The following is a 9,951-nucleotide window of genomic DNA, read 5'->3' as shown; positions in this document are numbered from 1 at the left end:
AATTCGTCCGGCTCACACACACGACTCAGTACAACAAACTTTATTTGCACACTTGGCTGTGTACATGTATAAAATACATCTAGACACACAACCAATGTTTCCATCCCTCTTCACAAGTTTAACAAGGATGGTAAAAAAGAAATCACGATGTGTCACAGCAAAACAAACACACAACAGGAAAAAACAAATGGTGTAGATAGCTAAATTAGAATACATTGTCAGGTTTGAAAGAATTATTTTAAAGATTGTCGGTTAGAAATGAGAAGTAAAGAGGAGATGTTTTAGTGCATGGAAAATAGTTACACATAATTAACATACTGCAGAGGATCTTTGGAAGCACATGACTGTAGGTGTTGGACTATTGATCTAGTCTAAAATGGAGTACGTTATCCTGTCTGTTGGGTGAAAACTACAAAGTTTTGACTCCGAGGTGTTTGTGAAACTCAAACCCAAAACGACTTATCACAGTTGTCTAGTGACATACAAAGCAATTTACTTAAACTTGGCATTTTCCAGATGACGTTTCCACCCAACGGTGTATGAAAATGAGTAAATGATGTTAACTTGGCTAGCTCGAGTTGGTTCTATCCTTTACAGGCAGTAAGTACAGTACATGGCATTTAGTAACAGTAGAGTACAGATATACATGTTTTAAAACAAAGACAATGACAGGAAAACGAGTAGTCGTGTTGGAAAAAACATACAAGACAGAAAGAAATTCTCAAGCACCGATTTGAATGGTTAGCTTGGTTTGGTTCTAAAGTATAATTTGTGAACGTTTGGGAGTGTACCGGGGCGCTCTGAAGCTCAGGTAGAGGAAGTGTAGCCCTTACAGCCCGATGCCCCGTCTCCTCACAGCTCGTCTCCGGTGTGACCCTGCTTGAAGGAGTCGCCCGTCAGCTTCTCCTGCGCCTCCTTCATACCGGACACGACTGAGCAGGGAACACACGCCATGATGAACAACGGCATTTTGGCAGAGCCAGCAGCGACATCACGCTGTAACACAATCTTTTTTTTCCCACAGTAAAATGATAATAATGTGGATTGTTACCTTGGTCTGCGTTGCTGTAGAAGTACTTGTAGTTCGGATTCCCATTTTTGTTGGTGATTTCAGCATGGACCTCACCGCTGGGATCTGTGAGGAGTCAAATAAAGAGGTTCGCTCAGTTCATATTAATGTTAAAAGCTAAACAATATAAGGATTTTATGAATTAATCTGACAGTTATTTGCTCAATAAAATGTCAGGAAAAATGCTCCAAGAACTCCCTAAAGCCCAGTTTTATGTTCTCATATCGCTTGTTTTGTCCAACTAACAGCTATAACGGGTAGTTCAGTAAAGGTCATTCATTTAGTATTATAGAAGACTAATATATACATATAATGTGAATATTAGCACGAGAATCTGGAACCAGCACATTTTGGACACTATGTTTGTTATGTTACTGACTCATTTTCTGGAAAGAACTGATTAATCAACGTATCATTTCAGCTTTAAATATTAATATATATTATATTAATATTCAACATTGTGGCATAACATTCCTATGATTTGTCCTTTTAATCCGTACATACTGTTTAATGTTGTATTTAACACCACATACAGGTGATATTTTTAACCACTTAGTTTCTTTTGCAACATTTCATGCTCCCGAAACTTAAACCCAGCCTACTGAAACTTCATCGGGCACCGTGTGTTATTGAGGAAGATAAACCGAGTCTCTCTCCAAAGGAATCCCACAAACTGTTTACACTTTGTGACTCAACCCCTTCGTACCAAGGAAAAGAATCCGAGGAATGTATCCACCATCGGGGCTGAAGGCATCATCCTTTGGCTCCTCCTCATCCTGTTCAAACAAGGAGTTACTGATCATTTACAAGACCGCAAACAAACCTCAACCACCTAATGATAATAAATATGTTAATGTCGGCTTCTAGCACAATCATTAAAACACAGACGTTAATTAAACCCTGGATAATTGAGATGAGGCCACTCGACCCATCCTTACCTCGAGGTTGATCATAACAAAGTTGTGCGCAAGTTCAGAGATTTCCTTGGACTCGGCAAATTTGGGCTTCAGTGCTGAATGTAAAAAAATAAAAAAATATACAATTAATCGTCATCTTGTATTGCCATGAAATCCAAAACCAGCTTTAATAATAGCTTCCTGTTTGAAGGCTTCCTAATGTTTATCTGTATGATATGGTTGGTTTTTTGTCTAATTTTTAAAAGTCAACTTAATATGAAACTTCAATAAATTTATTATAATAAATTATGCCTTTTAAATCTAAAACTGAACCAAATTAATGTAAAAACTGCATTCCCCTCTATCCCAGTTATTAAGTTGGATATATAATATAATATATCTAGTCCCTGATTGGTCACAGTCCAGATTCCTGCAGTCAAGTATAAACATTTTGACACGGCACGGTAGGAAAAGGCACAGGTGTAAATAATAAAAGTAACGATGCCTTACTGGGACACTAGAATAAGGCAGAGACATCATTAGTGTTATTAGTTGCACCTGTGCTTTTCCTGCTATAACGAGTCAAAATGTCTGCTGTGAAAAATGACTTTGGTCATTATCGTCTATTGATTGAAGGTGTTAGTCAGTGTACAAGTGGAAAATACTACTCCAAGGAAACCACATGTGTCCTAGTCACTTTTACATTTAGGTCAAAACAAAGGAGAAAACGTGTTTTTTTTTTTACCTTTGCAGGCTCCACACCAGGTCTTGTGGATGATGAGCATGATTGGCAGCCCGCTGTCGATGCAAACACATTTATTCAAATCAAAACTGAACACCGGGACAAAGAAAACCATCAACTCCCAACTTCAGTTTATCAAGCTTGCGACTGTAGTAATAAACAAATACACACGCCTCTTTAAATAAAACATTGAGTAAAATAATGTATGTTTTAGGCCTCGGGGCCAATGGTTGTTCCACAAAAGGCGGCTGAGCAGGGTTTCAGGAAGTGTTTGTAATATTTCAGCTGTCAGTGTGAACTCACCTGGCCTCAGCTTCTTTCTTGCCATCATCCAGCGTCCTCCAGTGGATATTATCTCCAAACCCTGCGGGGGGGGAAGTGAACTAATGAGCACACCGGCGTTGTGTAACTGGTATTATATTTCTACAACAGGGTGGGTCTGTCCTAAATACAGAATCGACACAAGGAAGTGAGAGGAAACAAATGAATGCTGGTAATTTAATATCAACCAGCAGGGAAATATGGAGTCTGCTCTCTCACCTATAACTACTCACAGTGACTAGCTCGTAGGTTTAAATGGTAGCAATGGGACAATAAATCAATATAGCAGTAGATTATATCGTCTCCTCTCGCCAGGTGTATCCACATGCAGCTGCACAACATGTGACTTTTGTCTTAGGTAAACTTTCTTGGTGGGTTGCTGAACATTTTATAATATGTTAATTTTATTTCCTGTTTAAAATTACACAAATTCGTGAGAAGCATATATGGGGCTTGTTTCAAAAAGTCAAGGCAAATTCAATGTGATCTGGACATTCCATTTCACGTATCTAAAAAAAATGTTGGTGAAACTTGGTGAACTCTATATTTCTATGCTTCTAGTATAACACTGATGCATCTGTACAGTTTGTGTATTGCTTGTATATGATAACTTGTGCACCTTAATTCATTGCATGTATGTATTATTTAACTGTGTCAATGGGTTCATTTGCAAAAACAGACATGTCAATTTTCATTATTATTTGTGTGCACTCCAGGGAATATCAATCCAACTGGTGTTAGTTTAGTCATTTTAAGAATAGCGTTAGTCTGTTTTACAATATGTAGATATTTATGTAATAATGAATACTAATTATTTGGCATAAAAATGATCTTTTGGAAAAATTAAGTTTAGTCTCATTCTCAATTAAATAAATATTAAACGTTAATTGAAAGTATATTTCTGCAGAATGGAGTCATTGGGCAGTAAAACCAGTCGGTTCTCCTGAAAAACCGGAAATACAAAGTTCATATGTGGCTGATGATAAGCACACCCTCATTAAACTAACGTGTCCTGTCCCGGACACAGACTTTATGATCCAGGATACTCATACAAAGGCAGCTGTGATCACTCTATCATTGACCAGATATCCTGCTCGCCTCAGTTTGTATATTAACTCAAAATATGTATATAAACTCACCCTTCCCGCTAGCTGCTTCGACGACATCTTGAAAGCACGACAAAGACAACAAAACCTGTAGAGATGAAAATAAAACGATGTTCACGAGAGATGTTTGCATCTTGACTGGCCTTATTTCCCTCACAGCCACGGCTAGAAGCTAACAGCGGATCCTTTTCATGAACCAGAGACCCGGAAGTTCAACCGTTACATTTCACAGTAAAAGTCTGCCCATTAAAGTTGTGTGTGTGTGGGCGTGTGTGCGCATGTGTGTGAATGGCCTTCTCCTCCACCTCCTATTGGTCAAGCAGTGACTAATTTTACATGTTCAGATGACGTCACATCCACACAACCGCGTGCTACTGCCTGTGGCTTCAAACTGGTCAAGTTAGACAACGAAATGTCAGAAAAAGACCGGAAATTAGTGCGAAAACTAAAGTTTAATAGTCGCGATACATGTAAAAATATATATATATTTTGTGATATAACTTATCACAGCTCACTCAAATACATTATAACTTATATTTATAACATTTTCTATCAATATGTTCTATACATAAAACAAATAACTACTGGTATGATTCATGATTATTTTATTGTGAAAATATTGATAGAAAGTAGTTTACATTGCTGCTAACTGAACGCAGGATTAAGCCGCACCGCTTCATAGCTAGTACCGTGCCGTTAACAGTTCAACGGGCTGTCCTTTTAAAAGGTAAAACATATAATTTAGTTGTGTGGTTAACGTCTGAACCGGTTTGATTTATCTCTTAATTTAAATTGACGTTATCTTTCTGCCTTGACAGGAACAAACGGCTAGCGTTAGTCAGTTGGTTTATCTTGTTCAGCCACCATGCTAACATTAGCTAAAATAGCAGTCTTGCTAACGTTGGTTAGCAAACCAACTAGCAACAGCTACATTAGACTTACATGTCATTTTAAAATGTAGCTCCAGATACTTTTGTTTTTTCCATTCAATCCATGTCAATTAATTTTGATCGTCATTAGGTCTTCAGTATAACTTTCAGCTGATCGGTAGCAGTCTGCTAGCTCAATGCTACAATGATTATTGTAACGTTAGCTCTGGTTGCCTCACTCATGCTGTGCCCATTAGACTTCAACAAGTACCGTCGATCACATGTGCTCCCTTTCTGTAGAGCTGTGCATCCTTTCATGTCTACTGTATAGATAAAGCATTCATTTCACGTTAATTGTAGATTGGATTGATGTGAAAAGGAATTGGAATATCATAATAATAAAGCTGTTCTTTCATTCACAAACAGAACAATATGAATCAAGAAAAACTTCTCAAGCTTCAGGCACAAGTGCGGATAGGTGGAAAGGTACAGTATATTATATATATATATTTGGACTTGCAGTACTTTTAAATACTCTTGTACTCTGTTGACAAATGCCCAGTATTTAAATCTGAATCTGGGCTTTCAGATTTGTAATTTTGTCGACTCAGTGTTTCATTTTAAGGAGTGTGATGGCATTCAGCACCTGCCAGAGTTTTCCTCCTGACCTCAGCATTCCCTTTATCGGGCAGAGAATTCCCCCCCCCCCAATCTGTGGCCTCTGTGGCTTTGTACTAATAATGCGTTGTGAGGTCTTCAGCCAACCACTAGGTGGCGTCATTTGTTATTTTTGCTGTGACACAGGCCTTGTGACCTTTTCCTAGATCAGAATACATTGACATTCTCAAATACAAAGTACATTTACTTTATTGTTTCTTTTTAAGTTTAAGTAACAAGAAGATCTCATACACTTTTGTTCACTTTTACTCACAAATTTTTAAACTGGGATCCTGGGTCGCTACGTTACTTGAGTAGTACAATCTCATGTGTTGAGTAAAAGCAACATTTATTAAAAGGTCAATGGAAAATATCAATAATTAAGTGTCTAAACAAACTTAAGACGCACTTTCCTTCTGCTGAAAATGACCTTACAGTTCCCAAGTCCCATTCACTTTCACAGAGTCTTATTTCTAATCATGTAGCGGTGATAATTAAGGCTTTTTGTACTTTAATAAGACGGTGTTGTTTAGACTTTTGGGGAATCAGTTCTCTTTTTTTGTGGGCCGTATTTAGCTTACTAGTGCATAAGAGCACAAGTAGTGCTTCCTTCAAGGCTTTTCAATGCAGTCATCCAGGTCCTTTCAATGTATCGACATTATTAGTAAGAAGACAACTGTTTGACATTTGTACACATTTTGTAAAAACACTGTTTTGGTAAAAAAAATACACCGCTTCAGTAAAAGCTTGTTCCTGGCTTTACAGACTAGTGTTTCAAGTCTTATGTTTAAAACACCATGGCTGTTATCTAGAAATGAGTAAATAATGTGTCAACGATGGGATGGAAAATTGTTCCAAACAGACATTCAAGAAAGCACGAGGCGACCCAGTGGTGTTGAACTGTATTTGACTTTACAGTTCGCTATCTAATCCTGATTTCTTTGGCATTCCCACCTGTTCTCTCCTCAGGGAACGGCCCGCAGGAAGAAAAAGGTTGTTCACAAAACGGCAACAGCTGACGACAAAAAACTCCAGGGCTCGCTGAAGAAACTGGCAGTGAACAACATTGCAGGGATAGAAGAGGTGAGCCATCAAAGGAAAAGCAATTTCAGCGTTTTATAGCTGCAGTGTTTTGACTTTTTTTTGTTTTTTTTGTTTGTCTGATATGGAAAGATAATAGACGAGGAGAGCCTTACCGTCATGTCGTCTCGTTTATTTTTAGAGCGCTTTTATCCAACTCGCTCTTACAAAGTGATTCGGATAAAACGGATGCAACTCGAGGATAAGACGCTAACCTGATGCTCACATTCATTCAGTCTCATTCATTCATGCTGCAGCTCAATGTACCGTTTGGATTTTACAGTAAATTATTAAAAAGACTCATTTAAGACACTTTGTACCTTTTTGATTCTGCTGGGTTTATTTCAGGGTCTACGGGTAGAGTAGCTGGTTATTTGGGGATGATGTCGGGTTTTATTGGCTCCGAGTCCTGACTGCGTGGTTTCTGCTTCCTCAGGTGAATATGATCAAGGACGACGGGACGGTGATCCACTTCAACAACCCCAAAGTGCAGGCGTCTCTGTCCGCCAACACCTTCGCCATCACGGGCCACGCCGAGAACAAGCAGCTGACGGAGATGCTGCCGGGCATCCTGAGCCAGCTGGGAGCCGACAGCCTCAGCAGCCTGCGCAAGCTGGCCGAGCAGTTCCCCCGGCAATGTGAGCAACACGTTAAAACACTCAATGTCGGGGTCATCACGATGACTTTAAGACTTTAGTTTACTGAAGCAGAGTTGTGTGACGGCCATGTTTATCTAGAATCATTGGTGACCGAGCAGAGCTCAGATCTGTAATGTGATCTAGAGAAACCAGTAAGAGCGGCGATGAACCCTGAAGAGAACAAGGACTGTGAGGAGAAGGCAAAGAGTGCAAGAAAAAGCGTATTTGGGCCGTGATTATTAATTAAAGTGCAGATATCGGCACATGATTAGAGCATCTAGATGATTCAGTTTAAAGCAGCTTACCTTCCTGTTTGCATGTCAATTTAAACCATCACAGCGGCCGGCTTTCCTCAGAGAATTTTAACAAAACAACTATTTTATAAGAAGAATTTGGCGTTGACACTCGTACATCTGTAGTAATTATAACAGCAGATACTTTTTTTTGCCAATAATCACTTGTTTTTTTGTCTTTTTCTATATTTTGCAGCAATGGACATGAAAGCAGTCAAGGAGGAAATTGCAGAAGAAGAGGACGACGACGTACCAGGTATAGATACTTATTGTTTTAATTAACTGAGAGAAGTTGAAGCCAAAATGAGACACTACATCTGTTTTGGGTCGTGTCGCCATTTTTGTCATCTAAGAAAATAAGGACATAAACTTAGTTTGTGTTCATATGGTTTATATCACCGCTGCAGAATGTTAACAATGAAGGACTAAATCTCTCACTACCCTTTAGTTCAACAATCCTGATGCACTTGTTCTTTTCTGTCTTCCAGATCTTGTGGAGAACTTCGATGAAGCCTCAAAGGATGAAGCGAACTGATGAAACCTTTTCTTCCTCCATCAACCGTTTTATTTTTTACCTCTCATGGACTCACAGAGGGCATTTCCTCTTGTGGAGAAACGGTTGTTGAAGGTGCGATGCATCATCTCCGGAGACGTGAACCACTGCGGTTTAGCCTGCCACAACAACAACAACAACAACAACAACATGCAGATACAGTAGGTTTTGATTTCAGTAGGCTGTGATATTGTGGACGCGCTGAGAAACGAGGATCCGCACGACTCTCGGCACCCGAATGACTCCAACTACTTTAGAAATAGGATTTCCACACGATCCAACGTGGCTAGTATTTAAGAGATTGTTTATTAAATTACAATTAAAGTGATTCACTTTACATTATAGCGGTGATTATGAATTTAATAAAAGTTTTTTTGGGCTACTGATGCATCTCGTTATTACTTGACTTCTGAGATTGGTGTTGGTCGGCTTAATGCCAGATGACGAGTCAGCACTATTACAGTATTACATCACCTGACATGTCTGCTTTGATGAGCATATATATATGAATGAACAGGTGATCATTTCCTAAATAGAATAAACAGCTTAGCCTATAAAAAGACCTACTCTCTCTCTTCCTTTTACACTTCCTTGAGTTAATAGCTGTTGCGTAACACAATATTACAGGGTGTAAATAAAAAGATTGCAAAACTACACTTTTATCAAAACTACTTCAATTTTGTATCGGTTTGATACATTTGCTCAATGGTCGTGTTGCTACAACCAACAAGGATAATCCTCAATCAACAGTGGTAGAAGTATTCAGTTCAGGTAGAATAATATACTATATGTAAATATAAAGTGTCAAAGGTTGACTAAAGTCAAAGTACAGTATTTTCAGCAGAAATAACGACACTATAATTAGTTGAGGATGTAAATAAGGAGGGGTTAAAATACTATTTGTATTTATTTTTTTACACATCACTACATCTCCGCAACTCTTGTCACATCCCGTTTCATTGATCCCCTCTGACGCTCCTCTGCTGCATCGTGCTGATCAATGAGCTGCTGCTGTCGGGCTCTGCTCAGCGGGAGAGGTCCTACAAGGTTACCGGGGATGAATGTGCCATTTTGGCTCTAGTGTGTCTTGCCGTGGGGGGTGGAGGAGGAGGGGGGCGTAGCTGCGGACCCGCGGACCCGCCCCGGGGCTCACCACCTCCAGCCCTGTTTGAGCTAAAATGTCCCTGCTGCTGTTGCTGCTGCGGCGGCTGGACCACACTGTACAGGAGCTGGATGGAGCTGAACCGCTGTAGAGATGCGTCAAGTTTCACAGTGACAGCGAGGTCAGGACCGGAAACTAAGTGTTGTCGCCTTTAAAATAAGAGCTCAGAAAAAGGCACTTTTTGTTTTAAGAATTTTGAGATTAAGGGTGTAAAACTAAAGGACAAGGGAAGCCTTTATATGCTGGTGATTGAATGATTGCAATGACTACTATACTTTAGTTTCATGCTAGTTTATTTCAGAACATGTTAGAGGGAGATATTGTAGGTAGTTGCTAGCGTGTACACATTGATGCATCAGTAATACAAATACAATAATTAAATATATAATATAACACAGGGCGAATCTGCTGCAGCATTTGTGTTTTTACTTATGCTTGATGTAGATTTTTCTAATAATACTTTTGTATACTTCTCCAGACATGTTTTAAGATGCATAAAAAGTACTCTGATCATAAAGATATATTTTTTCTGATATGTTTTCCATAAAATTGTAGTATATACACA

General features: G+C 39.0%; 2 protein-coding genes across 2 annotated transcripts; one reads left to right on the top strand and one right to left on the bottom strand.

Moving 5' to 3' along the window:
• Positions 1–25: 25 nt before the first annotated feature.
• Positions 26–4,345, bottom strand: txndc12 (thioredoxin domain containing 12 (endoplasmic reticulum)). The gene is made up of 7 exons (XM_079173153.1): positions 4,168–4,345; positions 3,011–3,071; positions 2,711–2,763; positions 2,008–2,081; positions 1,776–1,845; positions 1,052–1,135; positions 26–932 (listed from the first exon to the last, which is right to left on the bottom strand). The coding sequence occupies exons 1-7, from the start codon at positions 4,265–4,267 to the stop codon at positions 853–855; spliced, it is 522 nt and encodes a 173-aa protein (XP_079029279.1). The 5' UTR covers positions 4,268–4,345; the 3' UTR covers positions 26–852.
• Positions 4,346–4,789: 444 nt separating this feature from the next.
• Positions 4,790–8,610, top strand: LOC306706679 (transcription factor BTF3 homolog 4-like). Its single transcript, XM_079173833.1, has 6 exons — positions 4,790–4,861; positions 5,430–5,489; positions 6,630–6,743; positions 7,177–7,378; positions 7,868–7,927; positions 8,160–8,610. The coding sequence occupies exons 2-6, from the start codon at positions 5,436–5,438 to the stop codon at positions 8,204–8,206; spliced, it is 477 nt and encodes a 158-aa protein (XP_079029959.1). The 5' UTR covers positions 4,790–4,861; positions 5,430–5,435; the 3' UTR covers positions 8,207–8,610.
• The last annotated feature ends 1,341 nt before the right edge of the window (positions 8,611–9,951 follow it).

The sequence above is a fragment of the Pholis gunnellus genome (genome assembly GCF_910591455.1).
Source record: "Pholis gunnellus genome assembly, chromosome: 14".
NCBI classification, from domain to species: domain Eukaryota; kingdom Metazoa; phylum Chordata; class Actinopteri; order Perciformes; family Pholidae; genus Pholis; species Pholis gunnellus.
Note: the sequence above shows the minus strand (reverse complement) of the source record. Positions and strands in the feature narration are given on the sequence as shown.

Coding starts and splice junctions, on each gene's coding strand:
- txndc12 (XM_079173153.1), bottom strand. CDS start 4,267: ATGCAAACATCTCTCGTGAACATCGTTTTATTTTCATCTCTACAGGTT. Junction 3,072..4,167: donor CGAAGCAGCTAGCGGGAAGG/GTGAGTTTATAT, acceptor CCCCCCCCGCAG/GGTTTGGAGATAATATCCAC. Junction 2,082..2,710: donor CTGGTGTGGAGCCTGCAAAG/GTAAAAAAAAAA, acceptor TTTTACATTCAG/CACTGAAGCCCAAATTTGCC.
- LOC306706679 (XM_079173833.1), top strand. CDS start 5,436: ATGAATCAAGAAAAACTTCTCAAGCTTCAGGCACAAGTGCGGATAGGT. Junction 5,490..6,629: donor AAGTGCGGATAGGTGGAAAG/GTACAGTATATT, acceptor TTCTCTCCTCAG/GGAACGGCCCGCAGGAAGAA. Junction 7,379..7,867: donor CGAGCAGTTCCCCCGGCAAT/GTGAGCAACACG, acceptor TATATTTTGCAG/CAATGGACATGAAAGCAGTC.